Source organism: Lissotriton helveticus, chromosome 7 (genome assembly GCF_964261635.1).
Source record: "Lissotriton helveticus chromosome 7, aLisHel1.1, whole genome shotgun sequence".
Classification (NCBI taxonomy): domain Eukaryota; kingdom Metazoa; phylum Chordata; class Amphibia; order Caudata; family Salamandridae; genus Lissotriton; species Lissotriton helveticus.
This window is the reverse complement of record NC_136068.1, coordinates 1,793,135,103-1,793,161,564: the sequence shown is the minus strand read 5'-3', so window position 1 is coordinate 1,793,161,564 and position 26,462 is coordinate 1,793,135,103. Positions and strand designations below refer to the sequence as shown.

Sequence of the window (26,462 nt, the reverse complement as noted above, 5' to 3'; positions counted from 1 at the left end):
TCGGCTTTATACCAGCACTATTGTTAAAGAGTATACAGTGAAGTGAAGTGAAGAGAAGTGTGGCTCACCGGTTAGAGGAGGCAGACCCTGATGCAGAGGTCAGACCCGGGACCAGGGTTCAATTCCCGACGCGGCAGGGTCTTGAGCTCATAATGTCCACGGACTCGATAATTCTCGCCTCGGTGCCTACTCGAATTGTGGGTTCACACTCTACAACTCTGGGCAATAGCTTGCTTAATCTCCACTACGGCCCCACCGCGATGGGATGCCTGGTCTTCACCTTGGTGATGCCCAGAAGGGGTAATCTCGCAGAGAAAGACCAGGACGGGTTCCCAAAGCAAGCGCCTTGGTGATAAGGCGCTATACAAGAGCGTATGATTACGATATGATTACAGATTGTGGAAGGACCGTTTGTTTGAAGAATTAGGATTCAAAATATTTTAAACACCTTTTGCTTTCGCCAATCTACAGACCTTTGATAGTTACTGCCCTGACGAAGTCCATAAGCTGTATAGCTGGACGAAACACGTGTTGGCATGGCAAAGGCAATGAACAATATATTATGAAAATACTGGTACTGAGTGACTGAAAGAAAATGAAGAAATAAAGAAGATTTACTGGATAATATTTTCTACTGTCATTAAATTGAAGCGTATTCTTTGGTTGATTGATTCTTGTACATATTGCTAGTATTGCTCAGGTGGAGAATATTGTAAATACTTACCTGTAACTTTAGTTCCCCAGTATTGGTAACTTTCATAGATTCCCATGCTTTTGTATCATTCCACATCGTCGGAATGGGAGTCTCGGTAACAAAAATAACATAGCAGTAGGTACAAAAGAGAAAGAAAAAGGCCTAGGCCTCATTCCCTTTTGTAGCATATCCACTTCTTTGTGTAAAAGAGACCAAACTAGGCATCAGCCAATCAGAAGAGCCTCACTCCTTAGAACCCTCCTGAAGGAACGTCAGAGCCTCAGATTTTCGTAGCCGTTGTATAACAGTCACCATATCTGCTGAAGGGTGAGTTTTCCCTAGGGAGGTGGGTGGGCGCATGGGAATCTATGAAAGTTACCAATACTGGGGAACTAAAGTTACAGGTAAGTAACTTGTTTTCTTGCCCCAGTATTGGAACTGTCATAGATTCCCATGCTTTTGTATGAGAGTAGCAGTTAGCAATATAAAACACATTTTGTGTCATAACATACATTGCAATAGCCAACATGACATAAAGATACAAAATGTGCAAAATAACGGAAGGTGGGATAGAAAGGAAAGCTCACCAATTAGTGGAAGAGGTTCCTCAGGACTGCTTGGCCCACTGCCGTATCTTCTTGTTGTAAGGATTCCAAGCAGTAATGCTTAGTAAAGGTGTAGACGCTGCTCCAGGTAGCAGCTCCTCAAATGTCCTTAATCTGCACACCCGCGAAGAGGGCTGTTGATGAAGCCACTGATCTTGTGGAATGTGCTCGAACCCTGGCAGTCAGTGGTTTACCTGATGCTGGATCTTGCAATCCCCTGCTTTGACAGAGGGAGACCCTTGCTCGGAACACCAAAAACAACATACAATTGGGAGGATTTCCGAAATCCTTTGGTGCGATCCAAATAGAATTTTAAACATCGTTTTACATCCAGAGACTGTAGCAAGCTCTCCTCTGGTGCAGCCGGGTGAGGAAAGAAAGCCTTAAGAATAACAAGCTCGTTCAAGTGGAAGTCCGAAAATACTTTGGGTATGAACTTTGGGTTAGTTCTCAAGATAACTGTGTTCCTTTTGAATTGTAGAAAAGGCTCTTGGATTGTGAGAGCCTGCAATTCCCCAAATACGTCTTGCCGATGTGAGGGCAAGAAGGAGAGCCAATTTCCATGAAAGGAACTTTATGTCTGATCGATGAATTGGTTCAAATGGGCTTTTCATGAGTTGAGTGAGGACTAGATTCAGGTGCCAAGTAGGCGGCGGAGGCCTCTCTGGTGGATAGACCCGGAACAAGCCTTTTAGAAATTGCCTAACAATCCTGGAAGACCACAACGAAGGTCCAGACTCAGACCGTCTGTACCTTGAAATTGCCGCCAAATGAACTTTTATGGATGAATGGGCCAGCCCAACTTAGCCAAGGACAAGAGATAAGGCAGAAGCTGATGAGGTTTTGAAGAAAAGGGGTCAATTTTCTCTCTCGTGCACCAAATGCAAAATCTCTTCCATTTGAGGCGGTAAGTCTTGTTCGTGGAAGGAGCTCTCGCCTGGGAGAGGACTTCTTTAATTTCGTTCGAGATGGGGAGATTCATAAATTCTCGCTGCTCAAGAGCCATGCTGTCAGGTGTAATGACTGTGGATCTGGATGACAAATCTGTCCTTCGGACATTGTGAGAAGGTCTGGAATAGTCCTTATGGGGAGAGGAGGAGCTAGCGACAACAGATGGAGCTCTGTGTACCAGAACTGTCTCAGCCAAGCAGGGGCTATCAAGATCATCCTGCATGGTTCCACTTTGAACTTCCTGATAAGACTCGGGATCATTGGGATGGGGGGAAAGGCGTAGACAAATGTCCTTGACCAGGCTATGGAAAGCGCATTCCCCAATGATCCTCGGTGGTGAAGCCTGCTTGCATAAGACCGGCATTTCTTGTTGGTCGGCGTGGCAAAGAGATCTATTGCAGGTCTGCCCCACTGGCGGAAGACCTCTTCTAGAACTCGCTGGTTTAGCTCCCATTCGTGACTGACTGAGGATAACCTGCTCAGTCTGTCGGCATTCTCGTTTAGAATTCCTGGCAAGTGTTCTGCCTGCAGCGACATCCCGTGAAGGATCGCCCATTCACAGATCTCTTGAGCTTCCTGCGACAACGGGAGAGACCTGGTTCCTCCTTCCTTTTTCACGTAATGCATGGCCGTGGTGTCGTCCGTCCTGATGAGAAATTGAGAAGCTCTTAGGCGAGGGAGAAAGGCTTGTAGAGCCAGTTTTATTGCTCTTAGCTCCAAGAGATTGATGTGGAGCCGACGATCGTGAGGAGACCAATGGCCACTGACATGCAGGTCTTGCAACACCGCTCCCCAACCATCCAACGACGTATCCATTGTCACTACTTGAGGAGACGGATCGCTTACGAAGGATAGACCTTGGGACACGTTTCTCTGGTCTGTCCACCACAGGGCGGCTCTTTTCATTGTCGGAGTGACGGTCAACTTGTTGTCGAATGATCCGTGAATCTGTTTCCATTGGATGTCCAGTTGCTCCTGAAGAGGACGCATTTGCAGTCTGCAGTGAGGAATCAGAAGTATGCATGACAAAATTACCCCCAGCAGAGATTTGTAGCGGCGTACTGAAAGACACCTTCTTTTTTGTAAGTCCAGAGCCATGGTCTGCAGTTTTTCCCACCGTTCTAGGGTTGGAAAAGCTTTTGAGAGTTTTTAGTTCAGGATGGCTCCCAAGAAAAGTGCCTTCCAGGATGGGACAAGAGATGATTTGTCTTTGTTTAAAGTGAGTCCTAGATTTTGAAACAGGTTTGTACATGCCTGAACAGCGTCCCACACTGCTCCCCTGGACGGGGCCTTCATCAACCAGTCGTCCAGGTAAGGGAAGACTAAAAAATGATTCCTTCGCAGGAATGCTGTGACTTGCGCAAGCACCTTCGTGAAGATCCTCGGGGCTGAGCGAAGACCAAAAGGGTAAAACCTTAAATTGAAAGTGGCTCTTGGCTACTGTAAATCGTAGAAATCTTCTGTGTGCTGGGTGAATCAGTACATGAAAGTACGTATCCTCGAGATCGAGCGTGGCCATGAAATCCCCCGGATTGATCATCCGCAGGATGTCCTGAAGAGAGACCAACCGGAAAGACAGGGAGATGAGATAGGTGTTGAGCTCCCTGAGATTTAAAATGGGGCGCCATTTCTCTAGCGTCTTCCTTACCAGGAAGAACCTGGAATAGAATCCCTGTCCTTTTTGGTCAGAGGGAACCGGCTCTATAGCCCCCTTCAGGAGCATTTGATGAACTTCGAGCCGCAGAGGACGCAGGTGTTTTGATGGAATGGCTGCAGGGGGCTTGGGTGGTGGGATTTGAGTGAATTCTAAGGTATGGCCCTTTCGAATGATGTTGAGCACCCAACGGTCCGATGTTATCTTGGACCAATTCTGAAGGTATTGGGATACCCTGCCTCCCACTGATGACTTCTTGGAGGAGGGTACAGTAGGAAGAACCAGGAGGCCGCTATTGTCGCTTGGACGTACCACGTCCCTGGCGAGCCTGCTTTCCTCTGTTGTTAGGCCTGGAGTAATTGGAGGATTGGCCCTCCTTTGTTGATAAGGCTGGCGGTATTGTTGCGAACCTGAGCCGTAGGATGAGTATTTCTGTTGTTGGCAAGATCCTCTGTAGTTTGTACTTTTGCCTCTGGACCCTTTAAAAGGAGTTTTGCGGTACTGAAGCATACCCAAAGATCTGGCGGTCACAGTGTCCTTTTTGATGTCTTGGAGAGTGTCGTCAATCAATTTCCCGAATAGTGCTTCCATCAAAAGGAAGATCCAGGATCTTATTTTGGATCTCGGGTTGAAACCAGGTCGCTTTCAGCCACCCCTGGCGACGAAGGACCACAGCTCCAGCCAAAGAAAGAAACGCCGTCGTGGCAATGTCCATGGCACAGTCAATGACCTCCATTGATGTCGCCTCCCCTTCTTGTAAGACCTTTTTTGCTTCTACTTTTGATTCTGGAGGAAGCTGATCCAGGAACAGTGTCTGCCCAATATTGCTAGGGCATTAGCTGCCCGCACCAGAAGACTCGCCATTGAAGAGAATCTCTTCCCGGCATTGTCCGAACTCCTTCCTTCCTTGTCTGGAGGAGTTATTAAAGGAGCTGAGGAGTTGCGGGATTTTCTCTGCGCCGCTTGAGAAATTACAGAGTCCTGTCTTGGGTGGCCCGTCAAGGTAGCTGGACCATCCTCAGGCTCTTTGTACTTTTTATCTAGACGCGGTAGTACAGGGACCACCTGTGAGAAGTTGGCCTGATATATGATGTTCACTAGTTCTAGTGATCACCTTGTATCAGTCCAAACAACCCTTATGGTGATTGGTTGTAAGTCAACCTTATAGACCAGCTATCCTAATGGTAGCATGGACAAAGCAGTCTTAGGCTAAACTCTTTTGGCATGTGAAGCCAGCTGTTTTACAACATATAACCCCTTGAATACCAGATGAAAGGACACCACACAGGTTGTTATGAAAATAAACAATATATTTAATAATAACAAACACCTCTGAACTCTTTATGAGATCAGGGGGGCTAAGCACATGACAATCTCGTAGGAAAAATACGATAAGTTGCACGAAATTACAATGGTGCCGTAGGGGCACGACAAACCATATACTAAGTAAATGGTATAAGGAAATCGATAGAAGGAATGGAGCTATCCAGAGGCTGTAGGTTCGCTGGGAGTACACTATCCTAACCTCAGGTAAGTAATAGGAGGCCCACGGGACGCGTGTGCAGAGTGTGAACTCACACGTGAGATGCGGAACAAAGTCAATGGACAGTACAGTTTAAGAAAAAGGTAAGTACGGACGGTCTTTACTATCTAGGACTAAAACGACTGGAAATCTGGACACTAGGAGAGTTAATCTACCCTTGAGCACCGAAATGCTCTTGTTACCTCACCCACGGGCTGCGGGTGCATAGTGTGTCGGGTATCCGCGTCGAAGTCAATGGAGCCTTGAAGAAAGATGCTGCAGGCAACTAAGTGGAAGATGTCCGGAGCGATCCAAGGGTGGATCGGGGAAGAAGAGGACTTGAAAGCAGAGGGGACAGTGTTCAAAGTCACTAGCCAGTGACCGGTGTGGAACCAGGAAGGAACCAGGTGCTGTCGTCGCGATCAGGTGAAGAGTGGACGCTTGTCTCTGCAGCCACGTGGACCAGGAGGTGTCTTCAACGACCAGGATGGAGGCACGAGCTGTCCCACGCAGGCTCTCGCTGTTGGCGGTGTCGGATCCGGATTTGGAGTCTACAGGCCTTGGCAAAGGCAACCCACGCGGTGAGTGGAAACGGCATCTGAAGCGGACCAGGAGGGTCCGGGGTGCTCCTCTTTTGGAAGGGAGCAAGGGCCAGTCTGGAGCAACCAGACCAGCAGTGAAGATTTCAAGGATAGTCATCTAGGAGGCCACTAGCCAGCCGGCAAGTGACCAGACAACGCGTCGAGCAGCAACCAAGCAAAAGGGCCCCACGCAGATCTTGTGGATGCTGGAGGGCTGGTCTTCGGTGCAGGAGCTGCTCGGGGCTGGGGCTTCTCAATCCCCAAAGCACTTTCTCGAGGATGCCTCTGAAGTCGTGCTGGAAGCGAAGTGCAGTTTCTTCAAGATGGCCGGTCCCACGTGTCTCGTCGCACCCACGGATCTCAGCTGTGCTGCAGATGTAGGTTGAGGTCGGAGAGGTCTGGAAGTTCGGATCTCGTCGGGCTCTGAAGTCTTGTTCCGGCAGGAAGGACGACAAAGTGAACCGCTAGGATGCTTGATGGTGCCTGCAGTTGCAGGGTGGACACTCCTTGTCCACAAGGGAGATTCTTCAGTCTTCTGTGGAGCAGAACGTCGAAGTCCAGAGTTTCTTCTTGTAAAGTTGTTCAGGATAATCTAATTTGGAATGTGTCCAGCTCCTACCTTTATTCTCCTAAAGGGGGCTGTACTGTGACTAGGTCCCTCCCATGGGTGGGACCAGGAAGGGGGGTGGTTACACCCCCTATCCTTTGTCCGGTTTCGCGCCAGAGCTGGGGCTGGAGTGCCCCAGCAACTGGTTTGAACCGGTGTATGCACAGGGCACCTTGTGAACCCCAGGCATGTCTCATTCCTTTCAGGCCTGTCCTACCTAATACACAAAATCCTGTCTGGGGTGGTGCTAGCACCTCCCAAGGCAGGAAACCCTTTGTCCAGGCCTCCCTCGCTGGAAGGACTCCCAGCAGCAGGAGGTCAGACTTGTGTCTGTGGTGGCAGCATCCATTTTGTGATGCTAAGGCTAGAGTTAACTTTAACCGGGGTTCTCAGTTACATACATGTCGTGTCCCTCTAAAAGGGTGGAATGCTACCCCCGTTGCCAGAATTGGCGAGGGGTAGTATTCCAATTTGTATGACACCTTACTCGACATGTTTTGATAATGCTATACCAAAGTTAGCATTCAACCGCGAGGATTATAATGCACTTAAGAGTATATGGTATAGCGTTATCATGGAACAGCTATTAGGACTTGTTTCCGCAAGCTGCAGACGGGCTCAGCTCATACCAGAGCACCATCTCACATAATTCCAAGCACTCTGCCTTCAGGATTGATAAGGCCTGCCATAGAAGTGACTGATAGGAGTATATGTGTCCATTTTGGGGGTTAGATATAGGTATACTATATCTACAGCAAAGGGTGATTACACCACCTTGCTCCAGCTGTCTTACCAGCCAGTTGTGTCTGTTTAGATGGCCAGCCAGGGGTGGCATAATACATGATTCAGCCCCTGGTAGGCCTTGGGTTCACCTATGCCCTGGGTACCTAAGGTACACTGTACAGGGGCTGATAAGGTGTCATAATACCAATTGGTAAATGCACCTAAAGTACATGGTTGTCAATTTAGAGAAAGAACAGCTAGGCTGTGGGTCTGATTAGCAGGCCCACAGCCAGGGAAAGTCATAAACCAGTGAAGCAAAAAGCAAAAATCTGGGGTAACCATAGGATTGCAGACCCTACTCTCCTACATAACTTAGGGATATTAAACTAACCTTGACCAGGTGAGTCTTCCTGTTCTAAGTGGAAATACCTGGAGAGACCATCTGCATTGCCATGGTCATTCCCTGGTCTGTGCTCCACTGTAAAGTCCATCCCCTGTAGGGAAATGGACCACCTAAGAAGTTTGGGGTTTTCACCCTTCATTTGATTTAGCAACAAGAGGGGCTTATGGTCGGTCTGAATCTTGAAGTGAGTTGGCCTCAACTTCTTCAGGGCCCAAACCACAGCAAAGGCCTCCCTCTCAATAGCTGACCAACGTTTCTCTCTAGGGGTCAGCCTTCTACTTATAAAAGCAATGGGCTGGTCATGACCATCAATATTCAGTTGAGATAGAACAGCTCCCACACCCAACTCAGATGCATCTGTTTGGACAATGAAGGTTTTGGAGTAGTCAGGACTCTTGAGAATAGGTGCAGTACACATGGCCTGCTTCAGGTCATCGAATGCCTTTTGACAGCTAACTGTCCACTGAACTTTCTTTGGCATTTTCTTGCTTGTCAAGTCATTAAGTGGTGTCACAATGGACCCATATTTTTTGACAAACTTCCAATAGTAACCAGACAGGCCCAAGAAAGCTCTGACCTGTGTCTGGGTGGTTGGAGGAGGCTAGTCCTTTATGGCCTGTATCTTGCTCTCCAATGGTTGAACCAGGCCTCCACCTACAAGGTGGCCCAGGTACACAACCTGACTCTGCCCTATCTGGCACTTGGTGGCCTTGATAGTGAGGCCTGCCTTTTGCAGGGCCTCCAAAACTTTCCTCAGGTGGATCAGGTGATCCTCCCAGGTGGAGCTAAAGACAGCAATATCATCTGGATATGCTGCACAAAAGTCAGCCAGCCCAGTGAGAACTTGATTCACCAACCTTTGAAAAGTGGCAGGTGCATTTTTCAAACCAAAGGGCATCACCACAAACTGGTAATGACCTCCTGGGGTAGAAAATGCTGTCTTGTCCTTGCCATCCTCAGCTAACCTGATCTGCCAATAACCAGCTGTTAGGTCAAATGTTCTCAAGAAGATGGCAGAAGCCAACTTGTCTATGAGTTCATCTGCCCTAGGTATTGGATGGGCATCTGTCTTAGTGACAGCATTGAGACCCCTGTAGTCTACACAAAACCTCATCTCTCTCTTACCATCCTGGGTGTGAGGTTTTGGCACTAGAACTACAGGACTAGCCCAAGGGCTCTCTGAGGGTTCAATGACTCCTAATTCCAACATCGTTTGTACTTCTTTCTTTATGCAGTCCCTGACGTGGTCAGGTTGCCTGTAGATTTTACTCTTGACAGGCAGACTATCACCAGTGTCCACCTCATGGGTGCACCAGTTTGTCTGACTGGGTGTCAGTGAGAAAATTTTTCTAAAGGATTGAAGAACCTGTTTACAATCATCTTGTTGATGCTCAGAGAGGCTGTCAGAAAAGACTACACCATCTACTGACCCATCATCATGGTTCTGAGTGAGCAGGTCTGGGAGAGGGTGACTCTCTTCCTCCTGCCCCTCATCTGTGGCCATGAGCAAGCCCATGTCCTCCCTGTCGACAAATGCCTTGAGCCTGTTTACATGAAGCACCTTGTGGGGGCTCCTGGGAGTTCCTAGGTCCACCAGGTAGGTGACCTCTCCCTTTTGCTCAATGATAGTATGGGGTCCAGACCATTTGTTTTGGAGAGCTGCTGGGGCCACTGGCTCCAACACCTACACCTTCTGTCCTGCATGATAAACAGTTAGGACAGCCTTTTGGTCATGTCAAGCTTTCTGAAGTTCTTGGCTAGCCTCAAGGATTTTGGATGCCTTCTCCATGTACTCTGCCATCCTGGAGCGGAGACCAAGTACATAGTCCACTATGTCAAGTTTAGGCTTTTTGAGAGGTAACTCCCATCCTTCCTTTACAAGACATAGGGGTCCTCTTACAGGATGCCCAAACAGAATCTCAAAAGGGCTGTAGCCAACCCCCTTCTGTGGGGCCTCTCTGTAAGTTAACAGAAGGCAGGGTAAAAGAATGTCCCATCTTCACCTAAGCTTTTCAGGTAACCCTTTTATCATCCCTTTTAGGGTCTTGTTGAATCTCTCCACAAGCCCATTGCACTGTGGGTGATAGGGTGTGATAAATTTGTAATTTACACCACACTCCTTCCACATTGCAGTCAAGTATCCTGACATGAAGTTTGCACCTCTGTCAGAGACAACCTCCTTAGGAAACCCCACTCTGGCGAAAACTCCAAGTAGGGCCCTGGCAACAACAGGAGCTGTAGTGGTCCTAAGGGGAATAGCTTCTGGATACCTGGTGGCATGATCCACTACCACCAGTATACATCTGTGCCCAGATTCTGTTGGGGGGTCCATTGGTCCAACAATGTCTATCCCCACTCTCTCAAAGGGCACCCCCACCACAGGTAGTGGTATAAGGGGAGCCTTTGTGGTGCCACCTGATTTGCCACTGGCTTGGCAGGTGACACATGAGCGACAAAACTCTTTAGTGTCCTCAGACATATGAGGCCAGTGAAAGTGTGGGCCAAGCCTGTCCCAAGTCTTGTTCTGGCCTAAGTGACCTGCAAGGGGAATCTCATGGGCTAAGGTGAGAAGGAAACCTCTAGTGACAAGGGGATGACCAGCCTCCTGGTAGCACCAGGTTTGGGGTCTCTTGCCTCAGAGTATAGGAGTCCTTCATCCCAATATACCTTGTGGGCACCTGTAGCATTCCCTGCAGCCTCAGCAGCAGCTTGCTGTCTGAGGGATTCAAGGGAGGAACAGTCTAACTGTGCCTGCCTCAAGTCTGCCCTGGAAGGACCCCCTGTCCCAAGAAACTCAACCTGTTCAGGCTCAAGCTCTTCTAGGACAGTTCCTTCTGGGGTCTTTGGGTCAGCCTCCTGAGAGGGCTGATCCTCAACCTGAGGCAGGGGGGAAGGCTCTGCCTTACCCCTACTGTTCTTCCTCTTGGGTAGTGTCTGGTCCATTCTTCCAGGATCCAGCACTTGTTCAGCTGGGCATTTCTTGGCCTGTGACCTGGTCACAGCAAGGACATGTGAGGAGAGACCTAGCATTTCTACATGAGTCCTGTACTCCACATCTGACCATAAGGAGGATTCCAAATCATTGCCCAGAAGACAATCCACTGGGAGGTCTGAACTAATTACAACCCTTTTGAGGCCAGTTACCCCTCCCCAGGAGAAGTTAACAACTGCCATACTGTGATTGGTAGTGACGTTGCTAGCATTGGTCACTAGGTAGTCTGAACCTTGCATGATCTGATCAGGATCCACAAAGGCTGGTGTCACCATAGTGACACTGGCACATGTGTCCCTGTAGGCCTGAGCCATTTTCCCATTGATTAAAGGTGTTTGCCTGTGTCTGCCCAGAGTACTGGGACTTACAGTAGGGGTCATATCCATGTCCCCAGTACAGACAAGAACTGCCTGAGTAGGTATTCTGACTAAGTCAGAACCCACCTCAGTTCACAGGGTTAACCCTACTAAAACCTTGGGGGTACACTACCACTACTAACTGTACTAGGGGGTGCAGGTGTCTTAGGGACAGTAGTGGTAGGAGTTGGGCCTTTCTTGGTGCACTCACTAAACCAGTGAGTCTTACTTTTACAGTATTGGCACCATGGTTTCTTTGGACCATCATTCTTCTTTTTCTGGGAATTCTGGGTCCCACCCTCCTTGGATTGTTGGGGCCCTGTTGAAGACTTCTGGTCATTTTGCTTATTCTCATTATTACCCTTCTGGTCTGCTTTCTTTTGGCCACCACCCTGGTTCTGGTTCTGCTGCTTGACCCTGGTTCTGACCCATCTGTCTGCCTTCGTTCCCAATTCTTTGGGAGAGGTCAGATCTGAGTCAATCAGGTGCTGATGCAACAACTGGTTCAGACAATTGTATAAGATTTGCTCTCTCATAATTAGATGATACAATCCTGTGTAATCAGTAACTTTACTTCCCAATAACCAGCCTTCCAAAGCCTTAGTGGCGCAATCAACAAAGTCAGTCCAATCCTGAGCCTGAGTTTTCTGGGTATCTTTGAACATTAACCTGTACTGTTCAGTTGTTAAGCCAAACCCATCAATCAGTGCAGTTTTCAGGACTTGGTAATCATTGGCATCCTCATCTCTAACAGTGAGGAGCTTATCTCTACCTTTGCCTTCAATGGAGAGCCACAATATAGCTGCCCACTGACTCTGGGGTACCTGCTGTACTTTGCAGGCCCTCTCCAGAGCAGTTACCCACTTGTGGATATCATCTCCTGTCTTATAGGAGGGCACTATTTTACTCAGGTTTCTAGTATCAAAACCCCTGTCTTTATCCCTAGGGATATTGCTGCCACCAGTGGGTACTACCCCACTAAACTGTTGCTCTCTAGCAAAGGTAAGCTTCTCCTTGGCAAGGGCAAGTTCTTCCCTTTGAATCCTAAGATTAGAGCCTCCTTCATCTTTGCATCATGCTCTCTCCTCTGAGGGGTAGTCATTCTCCTCTGAGCAGATGCATGGGAGGCATGAGAGTGCACAGATCTGTTGGAGTCCCTAGAATGAGATCTCTCTCTTCTGACCCCAAAGTTAGCCCTGCTTATGGATAGCACTGGGGGTCCCCTAGTACTATCCCTATGTAGGTCTAAGTTGGCCCTTGTAAGTCTGCTGACTAACGGTTGCCCATTGTCTGCCTCATCCTCAGATACATCTCCCTCTTCCCTACCATCTACAATCTCTATTTCAGGGAGGTTACAGTCTGGATCACCTGGATCACCTTCTAAGGGGGGCATGCTCCCATCTGGATTAGAGGGCCTGTGTTAGAAGCCATTCTAGCATCATATGTCTCTAAGAGACCTAACAGAAAGGAGGAGGTAGGGATAGAACCCTGTTTCAGTCCCCTGGAGGTACACAATTGTCTCATCGCCTGGAAACTGAGTGCTGCATATCTGGAAAGGACCTGTGGAGGGTCACTAACCACTAGGGGAGTCACTGAAGTATCTCCATGGGTAGATATGCTTTCTAGTGAGGTGCAAGTGATGCAATTACCTACACTATGGGTTTTCCTACTCATCCCTTGCTAAGAGTTGTAGTCAGGGTGTGCTAGGCCCTTTCTACTACAACAGCTGGTTCAGTAGAACTCAGAGTATTTCTAAGCTTGTTATATGTACCTATGGTACCTTATGTGATATTTCAAATGATATTTCAAGATTATATTTGGTAAAAACAACAGCAAGCTCAAATCCCAACCGCTGCACACCAATGTGAGAAGTTGGCCTGATATATAATGTTCACTAGTTCTAGTGATCACCTTGTATCAGTCCAAACAACCCTTATGGTGATTGGTTGTAAGTCAACCTTATAGACCAGCTATCCTAATGGTAGCATGGACAAAGCAGTCTTAGGCTAAACTCTTTTGGCATGTGAAGCCAGCTGTTTTACCACATATAACCCCTTGAATACCAGATGAAAGGACACCACACAGGTTGTTATGAAAATAAACAATATATTTATTAATAACAAACACCTCTGAACTCTTTATGAGATCAGGGGGGCTAAGTACATGACAATCTCTTAGGAAAAATACGATAAGTTGCACAAAATTACAATGGTGCCCTAGGGGCACGACAAACCATATACTAAGTAAATGGTATAAGGAATTCGATAGAAGGAATGGAGCTGTCCAGAGGCTGTAGGTTCGCTGGGACTACACTATCCTAACCTCAGGTAAGTAATAGGAGTCCCACGGGACGCGTATGCAGAGTGTGAACTCACACGCGAGATGCGGAACAAAGTCAATAGACAGTACAGTTTACGAAAAAGGTAAGTACGGACAGTCTTTACTATCTAGGACTAAAACAACTGGAAATCTGGACACTAGGAGAGTTAATCTACCCTTGAGCACCGAAATGCTCTTGTTACCTCACTCACGGGCTGCGGGTGCATAGGTGTCAAAGTGTGTAGGGTTTCCGCGTCGAAGTCAATGGAGCCTTGAAGAAAGATGCTGCAGGCGACCAAGTGGAAGATGTCCGGAGCGATCCAAGGGTGGATCGGGGAAGAAGAGGACTTGAAAGCAGAGGGGACAGTGTTCAAAGTCACTAGCCAGTGACCGGTGTGGAACCAGGAAGGAACCAGGTGCTGTCGTCGCGATCAGGTTAAGAGTGGATGCTTGTCTCTGCAGCCACGTGGACCAGGAGGTGTCTTCGACGACCAGGATGGAGGCACGAGCTGTCCCACGCAGGCTCTCGCTGTCGGATCCGGATTTGAAGTCAACAGGCCTTGGCAAAGGCAACCCACACGGTGAGTGGAAACAGCGTCTGGAGCGGACCAGGAGGGTCCGGGGTGCTCCTCTTTTGGAAGGGAGCAAGGGCCAGTCTGGAGCAACCAGACCAGCAGTGAAGATTTCAAGGATCGTCGTCTAGGAGGCCAATAGCCAACCGGCAAGTGACCAGACAACGCGTCGAGCAGCAACCAAGCAAAAGGGCCCCATGCAGATCTTGTGGATGCTGGAGGGCTGGTCTTCGGTGCAGGAGCTGCTCGGGGCTGGGGCTTCTCAATCCCCAAAGCACTTTCTCGAGGATGCCTCTGAAGTTGTGCTGAAAGCGAAGTGCAGTTTCTTCAAGATTGCCGGTCCCACGTGTCTCGTCGCACCTACGGATCTCAGCTGTGCTGCAGATGTAGGTTGAGGTCGGAGAGGTCTGGAAGTCCGGATCTCGTCGGGCTCTGAAGTCTTGTTCCGGCAGGAAAGACGACAAAGTGAACCGCTAGGACGCTTGATGGTGCCTGCAGTTGCAGGGTGGACACTCCTTGTCCACAAGGGAGATTCTTCAGTCTTCTGTGGAGCAGAACGTCGAAGTCCAGAGTTTCTTCTTGTAAAGTTGTTCAGGATAATCTAATTTGGAATGGGACCAGCTCCTACCTTTATTCTCCTAAAGGGGGCTGTATTGTGACTAGGTCCCTCCCATGGGTGGGACCAGGAAGGGGGGTGGTTACACCCCCTATCCTTTGTCCGGTTTCACGCCAGAGCTGGGGCTGGAGTGCCCCAGCAACTGGTTTGAACCAGTGTATGCACAGGGCACCTTGTGTGCCCCAGGCATGTCTCATTCCTTTCAGGCCTGTCCTACCTAATACACAAAATCCTGTCTGGGGTGGTGCTAGTACTTCCCAAGGCAGGAAACCCTTTGTCCAGGCCTCCCTCGCTGGAAGGACTCCCAGCAGCAGGAGGTCAGACTTGTGTCTGTGGTGGTAGCATCCATTTTGTGATGCTAAGACTCGAGTTAACTTTAACCGGAGTTCTCAGTTACAGCCAGTTGTGTCTGTTTAGATGGCCAGCCAGGGGTGGCATAATACATGCTTCAGCCCCTGGTAGGCCTTGTGTTCACCTATGCCCTGGGTACCTAAGGTACACTGTACAGGGGCTGAGAAGGTGTCCCAATACCAATTGGTAAATGCACCTAAGGTACATGGTTGTCAATTTAGAGAGAGAACAGCTAGGCTGTGGTCTTATTAGCAGGCCCACAGCCAGGGAAAGTCGTAAACCAGTGAAGCAAAAAGCAAAAATCTGGGGTGACCATAGGATTGCAGACCCTACTCTCCTACACCACCGTCGCTGGATTTTTCATTGCCTTAAGGCCTTCATCCAACAAATGCTGCACTATTGGTATGGACTTTGTCGTCTTCCTATAAGATTCCTTGAAATCATACAAGAAACATTCAGAGGCCACCGCAGGCATTGCCAACTTGAATCTGCCAGTCGCTCTTTCCAGCAGCTGACGAAATCCTCCTATATACGCTGGCGGGAAAACCACCGGATCCGGACATGGAGATGGAGGGTCCAGAATAATGTATTTATCCCATTCAGAAGCTTGATCAGCTCCATCATCCGAATTATGATCCTCATCCGAGGAATAATCATGGGTGTCTGCTGGTCTGGAAGGCTCTTGTGGAATTGATGCCTGTGGCTGTGGAGACACCTGAGCTGATATTTCAGGAACTGCCGTTGACGCATGCGCCGGGACAGGCATGGCTTGCGCAACTGGAGCCGGAGCAGGCTCTGCAGTTTTAGATTTGTAATCCTGCAGCATCCTGTGCAGGTCCTGCAGGAAAGAAGATGGTACCATGTCTTGACCTGAATATTGCTGAGGTTGGGCAGAATGATGATGATAACCACCTTCTTGGTCATACCCTCCTTCAGAATCCGTCTCCTGGCACTTGACCAAAAGTTGAGAAGGACTGTCAGCATTGCCATATGAGTCCTGGTCATCCTCTTCTGACTCATCCTCATCAAACAGCAGAGCTGGTGGCAAGGAGGTTACCCTCCTGGGAGATGTCATGCCCAGTGTAATTCTGGCCATTGATATAGTGATTCTCTTCTCCGATGCCAAAATGGTACTGAAAATGCAGCCGTCGTCTGCTTCGTCGACGGAATATGCATCGTTGACACAAGAACACTCGACGACAAGATAGGCGTCGTCGATGCCGTCGACGACGAGACTGTCGACATCCCAGCTGTCGTCGTTGTCAATGTTGTCGTCATCGAGGCCCTCGTCGACGACACTGTCGTCGTCACTACCGTCGACAAACTCTTCATCATCGACCCCGCTGCCGTTGTCGACATCCTCGTTGACGATGCAGCTGTCCGCGACTCCCTCGTCGACGCTGTTGTAGCTGTCATCGACGATTCCATCCTCGTCGACGATCCCGTCGTCGTCGATTGTCCGGTCGACGAGCCCGTCAACGGAACCAGTTTCAGTTTAGGCTTCTTATTCTTCGTCGACGGAGCCTCGGTCGACAACGCCTTCATCGTCGACGACTTGGAACTTCTGTCAGACTTTCCAGAAGATTGGGAAGAGGGTTTCTTGAAGGCTGGATCAGTCTTCAAACCCTTAGAAGGCGTAGATGGTCCTACCCTCTCCTTTTCACCATGGTGAGGAGATTCGCCTGGACCCTGGCTCTCAGACTCTCTGGGGGTCTTTTTTGAGGCCTTAGAAGGATGCTCCACAGAAGGAGAAGGGGAACCCCTACCCCTTTTGACTGACCTTCTTGTTGGAGACGCAGATGCAGAGTCCTCACTGTCACTGGAGACAGTATTCTTCCTGGACTTCAACTTCTGGAGCTATGTCAGAAGCCTACCCTCACGGTCCCGTAGGGTCTTGGTTGAAATGGTGCGGCAGATCTTACAGTCCGCAGCCTTGTGATCAGGATAGAGGCAATAGATGCAGTCTTTATGCTTATCCTCAATGAATAGTCTTTTCTTGCCACAGGTGGAACATGGCTTGAAAATGGGTTTCTTCTTTTCCTTGTCAGACATCCTGGAAGGATCAGCTAACAATCTGAAGAAAAACCTGAAGAAAAAACCTGAAGGAAAACTTCTGAAGAGTAGATGTTGAGCAGAGCTCAAAGGAGACTCCCTAGCACAACGTGCGGTAGAAAATCTGAAGCTCTGAGGTTCCTTCAGGAGGGTTCTAAGGGGTGAGGCTCTTCTGATTGGCTGATGCCTAGTTTGGTCTCTTTTACACAAAGAGGAGGATATGCTACACAATGGAATGAGGCCTAGGCCTTTTTCTTTCTCTTTTGTACCTACTGCTATGTTATTTTTGTTACCGAGACTCCCATTCCGACGACGGGGAATGATACAAAAGCATGGGAATCTATGAAAATTCTAATACTGGGGCAACTCCCTCTTCTTCTCTATCTGCAGTGTCTACATCAGTTTGTCCATTACAAACCAAAGGGGTAACCCAGAAAAAGGCCAAAGGACCTTGGTAGGTTCTGGTACAAGCAACAAATGGTCTAAAAAATCACAGTATTCAAAACCTTATATACATCAACATTACTTGGTATATAGGAAAAAGGGGAGAGAGAGAGAGAGACAATAAATGCAATGCTCATGAAATCAATTCAAAAAAATTATTTTATATATTTTGCAAAGAAAAAATATACAATCCATAATTACTTTACAGTTTCTCTCCATGGAGTGCATAAGAAAAGTACTCAAAGGTGTGCGCATGCATAGATTTCAGAGAGAATAAAAAAAATGAATCCAGAACATTACAGAATAACATTAAACATAACAGCAGTAAGCCTGTCAGAAGAACTTCTCACAAGAAATTATGGTAAATGCATTTAAAGACAGGTGGCTGATGAATCCATCATTAGGGTACTCAGACAATAATTCAGGCTTGTCTATATTCGTCGAAGTTTTGACCTGGATGGTTAATATGGCAACTTTTGACCGAAAAGACGTGTAAAGTTAATCACCAAATTCTATTCTAGTCTACAGGACACGTGTAAATCTGAAGTCTTAAGAGCCAGATTAGACTGGCAATGCGATCTGGGAACTCCCCTAAGTGATAAAGAATGATATTATTGCTGTGCTCGCACCCGGTCGGTCTCTCCTAACGGAAGATTACAACAAATCTAAGGCCCAAGTAGTCAAAACTTTTGACTTGTTCGATCGCAACAATTCCACTTTCATCAAGCTCCTAAATGATTGATGGGGGTTTATTACCATAAACTTAGATTTTGTAGGGTTGATCTCTAAGCCTCTAGATGCCCAGAAGGAAGCAAACCTATCCAAGTGGACCTGAAGGCCGATCGGACTCCTCGAGAGCAGCAGAGTATCATTGGCAAACATCAGAATTGGGGGGCTGGAGCCTGCGGATTTTGAGGTATCATGATTACAATTAGCGACTTCTTCCACAGCTCCAGTGATATACAAGCTAAAGAGGGTGGGGGCAAAAACACAGCCCTGCCTTGCTCCAGACCTGATCAAAATTTTAGGGGTGAGGTATCTCCATCGGGCCACCATCTTACTTGAGCAAAAGTTTCCTTGTGAAGAACAATTAGAATTCTAAGTAGGTCATCAGGAATTCCATAGTTCGCCAACACCTTCCACAGGTTAGCTCTTGGGACAATGTCGAAAGGGACCCTCAGTTCCATTAAAGCCACATATATGGGGTCCTTTCTCAAAATAATTTATTTCCAGAGTACAGTTTGAAAACGGAACACCTGGTTTGGCGTGCTGACCTTGCTCCTGGAACCCACCTGGGATTCTGTCAGCAATACATGTCAATAGTCTAGAGAGGATCTTCCTACAGAAACTTGTCTGACTCTTGTCAATTAGGCTAATTGGCCTGTAAATACCAGGTAAGTCCTTTCTGCCCTTTTTGTGTAATGTTGCTCCTTTCCACGATGGGGGAATCTCCTCATCCCTCATGATGATGTTGCTAAGGGCGTTTAAGTAGGGTACCCAAAATGCAAGTTGGGACTCGAGGCCTGCTGCTTTCTCCCTCTTCAGCTGATGTTTCGCTGCCTGTTTCTCTTAGTTCAAATTATTGAGCCACTGATGCGCTTTTAACTTTTCGAAAGTGTACCTAGGGAATACTATCCAGTGCTACGGGAGTCCATGTGCTAACACCCCTCTCCTCGTACAAGGCAGAGAAGTGGGCAACCCACATCTTTGGTTGGACAGCACCGTCCGGTTGGAGGTCAGCATGAATTTTCCAGAATGCCTTTGTATTTTTAAATCAGGTAGGCGTCCATCAGATCGTCCCACTGCTTTACCTCCCTGGACTTTCTGGTGACACTCAGGGTTGCCCTGTATGTTTGCCTCACTACCCTAATTTTACTTCTGTCGTCCATTTTCACTGTTCTTACTAAGGCTAACTTTGCTAACTTACGTCTCCAGTGAACCAGTCCAGAGACACACAATGGTGAAATATTGTTTTAGTCGAACTGATAGTACGCTACGGAAATTAATGAAGTTCATCAGCTTTGGGCCTAAAAGTTTCCATGAATGCTTGATAAATTTGAGATATGAGAGGGTAATTTTTTTAGACTAGAGCCCTTTTAGTATTTTTGCGATTGTGCAAAAAAATTGGGTAGTAACGTTGAGCTTTAGTCATGTGATCATGTATTCAGAAAAATACGATGAATTGTGGCACTGAGGGCATTATGGTCACTGTCCATCGTTGGCAGTACTTCCATATCCGCTACCTGGGGCTAAACAATTTGCAGTCAACATTGCTAGAATAGTAACCACCTATGAAGGTGGGATTCTGGGAAATGTCAGAGATTGTACGACCAATTGCAGCCCCTAGTCAAAGTAACTAAAAATGTCAGTAATTAATTTGGCAGCCTCGGTGGGATCAACAGTTAGAGAAGCCCTACACCCCCCCCCTCCCCACCTCCAAAATGCATCTTCTATACTTGTTCAGGAAGATGGAAATGCTCCTGGAGCTACTGCTGTATTACAGTCACCTTCAATTACGTTACGGCACAACGAGTGGATAGTAACATGCTGTGCTGCAGTTTTTACAGGCTTGTCCTTTGATTCCGTTTTTTCCACTGTACCTATTTTCCCGTTTTTGGCTATTTGTAGTATCTCTTTCTGTGTCTTGTTTTCCTGCATTAGCCGTAGTTCTGCACTCTTTTTGATCTCCTTCGTTATATGTAAATTCCTTACCTTGTATTCTGTGTTCCTGTTCGTGCAGATTTCTGTCTTGCCTTATTTGAGTGCAAACCTTTCCTAGCCTTGTTTCTTCGACTTCCAGCCCTGTTCCTGATTTGAGTCCGGCTTTTGCCTGAGACCAGTTTCTGTTTTAGTGTTTCTTGTTCTGTGCCCTGTGGTTCTGCTTTGTAATGTTATCCTGATTTTCATTGCTTCTAAGTGCCCGTTAGATTCTAAGGCTTTGTCCCCTTGGCACAGACAACCGCCCAGAACACCGTCTCCATAGGAGCTGCTGAGAGTCACATAGAACTCTATGAGTTTAATCTGATCCCAGCTTTCGTATAAGACCTTATCAACTCGATGAGAGATCAAATTCCGAAGAGCAGGCACACTATAATTTATGATAGTTTGTCTATAGTTTTGCTGCTTTATATTCCTGTTGAGTATTCTTGTGTTTTGCCTGCAGACTTCTAGTCCCCTATTCAAAGCCTATTTAAACCTGTCCCATTCCTCTCCTTCTGTTCTGCTACTCTTCCAGCGTTCTGGTACTCCTTTGTTTGTATTCCCTTCAGAGACCACACACAATTCCAGTATTCAGTCTTGTCCCAGTCCCACCCAGTTGGTCCTCTGAGTGAGCAACCTGCTGCTTATCTGACAGATGTACAAGTAAAAAATGAACCACGCATATTGTCTACAAAGGTGCATCTACAGATGATTCACACCCTAACATTACAGGCCTGGGCAATGCCCCACAACAAGTTTTCCTGGTTTACCTCTGAATTGCAATCCAAGGGTGACACATCTGTTCCTTATCCCAGAGCATGACAAGCTTCCACGAGGTTTACATTCCGTGGATGTGACTGAAAAGCAGGTTCGGCATTGCGCTCCATTGGGAAAGAATTTTAATACAGGAACTGAAAAAACATAAAGTATGTGATTACCACTGTTTCTGAGTTGATATAAACAACTAGGCACAAATAATTTATAATCATTCTTGTACAGATAATATGGAAGCCAAATCACCAAAATGCTAGGGGTTGTACAAGTGACTTCACACACCCTTCAACCTTAATGGGATCACAGAGGGTGACATCATATGACATGTGACCCTGAATCTCCTCACAAAGTCATGTCACATGACCTTAACCCTGATGCTATCACCAAAGTTTCAAAATAACTGCACAATATAACACAGACACATGTCTATTTTAGCCCCCATCCATATTAAGGTGCTGACATGATCTTTCAAAGTGCTGGGGCATGATACTGCCCTGAATGAGCTAGTAAGCCAGACCTCTTCTAGAGCGGCTCAGGGGTGGGTAAATTAAGATGGGGAGAATCTCGACCATGAAGATGGTTATACTGCCACGATTACTCTTTTTATTTCAAAACATACCTATGGTGCTACAAAAACATCTATTCAAATGCTGGCACACCCAGTTTATACTACTAGCTTCGGCTTGCAAACAGTCTTGCATGCGATGGAACTCGCTCACTTTGCCCTATGACTTGGGTGGTCTGGGGGCGCCTGATTTGGAGAAATACTATAGGGCTGTGAGCAGTGTCTTTACTCATTATTGGATACATGGTCCACAAGATACGACTTTTTTATATATGAAATGGAATGTGGTGGATCATCTCACCCTTCCTCAGACGCTCACCCAACCTGCCACCAGGAGGCTGCGTGTCTTTGACTCCATCGCAATTACTGCAGAAGCCTGGCAAACACTACCACACATGCAAGCGTGAGCCTTCATATACGCACTGGAAATGCCGCTTCAGTGGTGCATGTGGTTTTCACTAGGTCAAGAGGTAGGAGCAAGGCAGGCCTTACAGACCATAGGTATCACCACAATGGGAGACTTTTTTTTAAATATGGTGTGCTAATAACCTGGGAGGCATTACAACGACCGGACAGGCAGCTGGGAGGTACGGTTTTATCTCACTACTATAGGCCCCGACAGACCTAGACTGCCCTTATTGGGGACGACTTGCTGGAACCACAAACTATGGGGCACTTTCTACTCTAATTAAGGTTAAAGAGCCTCTAAAGTCCATCACTAAATTCTATTCTAGTCTACAGGACACGCATAAATCTGAAGTCTTAAGAGTGAGATTAGCCTGGCAACACCATCTGGGCACTCCCCTAAGTGATAAATAATGATATTATTGCTTTGCCCACACCAGGTCGGTCTCACTTCACGAGAGACACAGGCTCATCCACTTAAAATTTTTACACAGGGCTTTTTGCAATGAACGCCTGTTCCAGTTGAGCCCCTCAACAAGGTATCGGTTAGCAGAGAAATGATCTATAACCACAGATGATATTGCTTTTACCGTTAGTAGGATTGTACACATGATACTTTTTTTAAAATGTCTTTTTATTAGCATTTTCAAATAGAAATACAAAATACCAAACAAAGCGACAATCCAGGACATGAGCAATGCATTTTCAGGCATAAAGTCTGCACATTAGGATCATTGTAAACCTTATACAGTATGCGCCCTTCCCTAAATACTGAACAGATAGATGCAGGACCACAACCCGATACCATTCGAGGAATAATCACAAGGGGAACGTGTCCACAAATCTAGATCTTATCCTACATGTACTGTAAACAGGCTAACTGTAGAGATATGCAGCTACAACTGTTAACAATAGCCCACCTGTTGGCCCCAGAAAATTCAACGGGTCCTAGTCTGGCCCCTGTCTGTCCCTAGCCCAAGTAATGCATTGTTCCCAGATATCCCTGGGTTTTGAAGTAGTGGGCATCAATTCCCAGAATGTGGTCAATTGGGAATGGCCGTATTTGACGTCCCTGATCCACTCCTTAATATCAGGCACCCTCCTCCTCCCCCAGTGTATGAGAACCTGGAGTTTGGCGAACAGAAGTAGTGCGTGTAGTTTGCGTACTTTCACTGGCGTGTCTTTGACATAGCTCAGCAATCCCAACAGGGGGTAGGGAGACGTACATGTACCATTGATCTGATTGATCAGTGTGAAGATTGTGGACTAGAATGTCGCTAGCCTTGGACAGTCCCATGCCATGTGTAAGAAGGATGCGGGGGTGAAACCAGTTTCATCGTCACTCAGTCCCATATGGGGTAGACCTACAGGCGTCCTATGAAATCTATGGAGGAATTTGAAATTAATCAGGCGAAGCCTGTAACTGGGGGACAGCTCAGTGAGTTGGCCACAACAATACGCCCATTGATCCTCAGTTAGCGGAGCATGGAGCTCGTCGTTCCACCCCTGGAAAACTCAGGGCTTCACCAGTGGAGCCGTCTTTTGCATGTGTGTGTAAAGACGTGTGACCAGCTTACGGGTGAGGGTGAACTCAGCAGATTTTTCAAGGGCGGTGGAGACGTCGGAAAACTGTCATGCAGGGAGCGACAAGCAGCACGTAGCTTATGATATAGGAAGATGTCAGCAAACAGCACAGTTTGACCCTCATCTGCAACCGGGGGGGACCTGAATGTGTTTTTGGATAAAGGTCTGCAAAAGTGCAGAGGCTAATTTTTTGTGTTATTGTTCTACTAATACCGTCCTTCATATTTGTTTACATAGGGTAATTTACTAGCAGTATAGAAGGGGCATATAGTACAGGGACACCCGCCCGTTTTTGAAGCTCATCCCATACCCAGTGTAGGGTCTCGGTGGTATATATGCCTTCTCAAGGTCGATGATGGAGTAGTTTCTTACCTGTAACTCCTGGTTTGTAGTAGGGGTATCTCTGTTATAGTCATAATCTAGTGAATAGTCCCGCCCATGTGCGTGGACCCGCCTTTAAGGAACACTCCAGAGACCCTCAGTATCCCATGATGCACAGCAAACTCCTTTTACTTTCAGTTCTTTTTGAAGGTGTCTAAAGAAAGTAGCATACATTACAGTACCATTTTCTCCACCGGGGACGAGGGGGGCGCTTATGACTATAACAGAGATACCCCTACTACAGAACTGGAGTTACAGGTAAGAAACTACTCCTTCTGTAGTAGGGGATCTCTGTGTATAGTCATAATCTAGTGAATAGAATGGCAAGCCCATCCCAACAATTTAACCGGCGGTGGAGAAAAAGACAACACCACTATTGTGCAAACAGATTTCTTAACAAAGCCTGCCCAACCTGAGCATCTGCTCTGGCATCAGAGTCCAGACAGTAATGCTTAGCAAAGGTATGGGCCGACTTCCACGTGGCCGCCATGCAGATCTCTGCAATGGGAACATTACGTAGCAAAGCCGTTGTAGCCGCTTTGCCCCTGGTGGAATGAGCCTTAGGCTTACCTCCTAAGGTCTTATTCGCCTTCTGGTAACATAACTGGATGCAGGACACAATCCATCTAGAGATGGATTGCTTCGAGGTAGCAAGACCCGTCCTGACCGACCTATAGTTGACAAACAGTTGGTCTGACCTACGAATGTCCTTGGTCTTATCCAAGTAGAATTTCAACACCCTTCTGACATCCAGGGAATGGAGAGACCTTTCCGCTGGAGTGGAAGGATTCTGGAAAAATGTAGGTAAAGTTATAGTCTGATTAACATGAAAATCAGAGATCACCTTAGGAAGGAACTTAGGGTGAGTATGCATCACAACCTTAGCAGCATGAAAAACAGTGTAAGGTTCCTGGCAACACAATGCCTGAATTTCACTCACCCTGCGGGCCGATGTAATGGCCACGAGGAACGCCGCCTTCCACGACAGGTGCTGCAGTGAAGCCCATTCTGAATAGGTTCAAAAGGTTCCTTCATCAACCTGGACAGCACCACGTTCAGCTCCCATGATGGCGAAGGACGCCGAACAGGAGGGAACACCTTCTTCAATCCTTCCAAAAAATCCTTTATCACAGGAATCTGGAAGAAGGATGTCTGCGAAGGACATTTCCTGGATGCAGTCAATGCTGCGAGGTGAACCTTAATGGAAGAGAAATTAAGTCCAGACTGAGCTAAATGCAGAAGGTATGGAAGGATGACATCTTCCTTACAGGTCGTCGGATCATAGTTCTTAGATGTGCACCAGATGCAGAATCTCTTCCACTTATAAGCGTAAGAAGTCCTAGTGGAAGGCCTCTTAGCCTCCTTCAATATGTCCATGCAATCCTCAGGAAGATTCAAGTGGCCATATTGCACTATCTCAGGAGCCATGCCGCCAAACTCAACGATGAGAGGTTGGGGTGCACCATCTGCCCCCCGAACTTCGTGAGAAGGTCCGGCCAATACGCGCACCGAGGGGCTCCATTGCTATCACACAAAGCAGGGGGGATAGGGGACATCCCTGCGGAGTGCCATGCGAAATATGGAAGGGGTCCGACAGTAGGCCGTTCGCTCTGATCCAAGCTGTGGGCTTAGTGTATAGCAACCGAATCAGATTAATAAAAAGCGAGCTGAACCCCATGTAGCCTACAATAGCATACAAATATGGCCCTTTAAGCGTATTGAACACTTTGGTAGCGTCGAGAAAAACCGCAGCGGTAAGTACGTCTGGATGAAGGTAATGTAGCACCGAAAAAACAGTCCTGAGGTTGTGGAAGGGATAAAGCCTGACTGGTCCGGCGAGCAATAAGGGCAAGTAGAGGCTGTAGTCTATTGGCTATCAATTTGGCCAGAATTTTAACATCCACATTTATCAATGACAATGGCTGATAAGAATCAAGCTCAGTCTCAGTTTTCCTGGGTTTCAGCAGAGTGATTATTATTGCCTCACGCATAGTTGGTGGTAATATACCAGTAGTTTGGGCTTCCTCATTCAGTGCCAACAGATGTGGCGCTCATTCTTCCACATACGTTTTATAGAAGGCAGTAGTTAGGCCATCAGATCGTGGGGCCTTGTCCAAGGGCAAGCTTTTCATGACCTGAGCGATATCCTCTACATTAAGCGAGACGTCCATGTACTCCCTGTGTTGTTGATTGAACTAAATTAACTCTAAAGAATCGAGGAAAGATTGCATACCCTCTGGGCTCGTCTCCTGGATGGCAGAGTACAGTCTAGAGTAAAACAAGGAGAATTGATCTAGGATACACGCCTGACCCCTAATAACAGTTCCCTGCATACCAATTAACTCGAAAATGAAGGTGTGGGAGCGCTGGGTCTGGATCGTACTAGCCAACATCCTTCCCGGTCTATCGCCCTCCCTGTATCTCCTCGCCTTGGTATATTTTCCAAGAAACTTAACCTCACGCTGCGCTTCCTCATCATAGTCAAGCAGTTTGGTCTTTAAGTGAGCAAGAGTATTAGGGTGATTGGAGTAAAATTGTCTTTCCAGTCCTCTAATTTGGGACTCGAGGGAAGCAAGTGTCCCCCATATGGCTTTTAGCACTCCTGCTTGGT

The 26,462-nt window shown here is 47.3% G+C and overlaps 1 protein-coding gene across 5 annotated transcripts in view; it reads right to left on the bottom strand.

Annotated features, from left to right (window-relative positions):
- Nucleotides 1-26,462, bottom strand: part of LOC144770772 (phospholipase A2 inhibitor gamma subunit B-like) — a 686,557-nt gene that overhangs the window by 214,981 nt on the left and 445,114 nt on the right. For all 5 annotated transcript variants that reach the window (XR_013599011.1, XR_013599010.1, XM_078655520.1 and 2 more), the window contains one exon: nucleotides 20,913-21,053. Coding sequence is in view for 3 of the 5 variants with exons in the window: in XM_078655520.1 (XP_078511646.1) it covers nucleotides 20,913-21,053 (141 nt within the window). In the remaining 2 variants the exon portion in view is untranslated. The remainder of the gene's footprint in view (nucleotides 1-20,912; nucleotides 21,054-26,462) is intronic.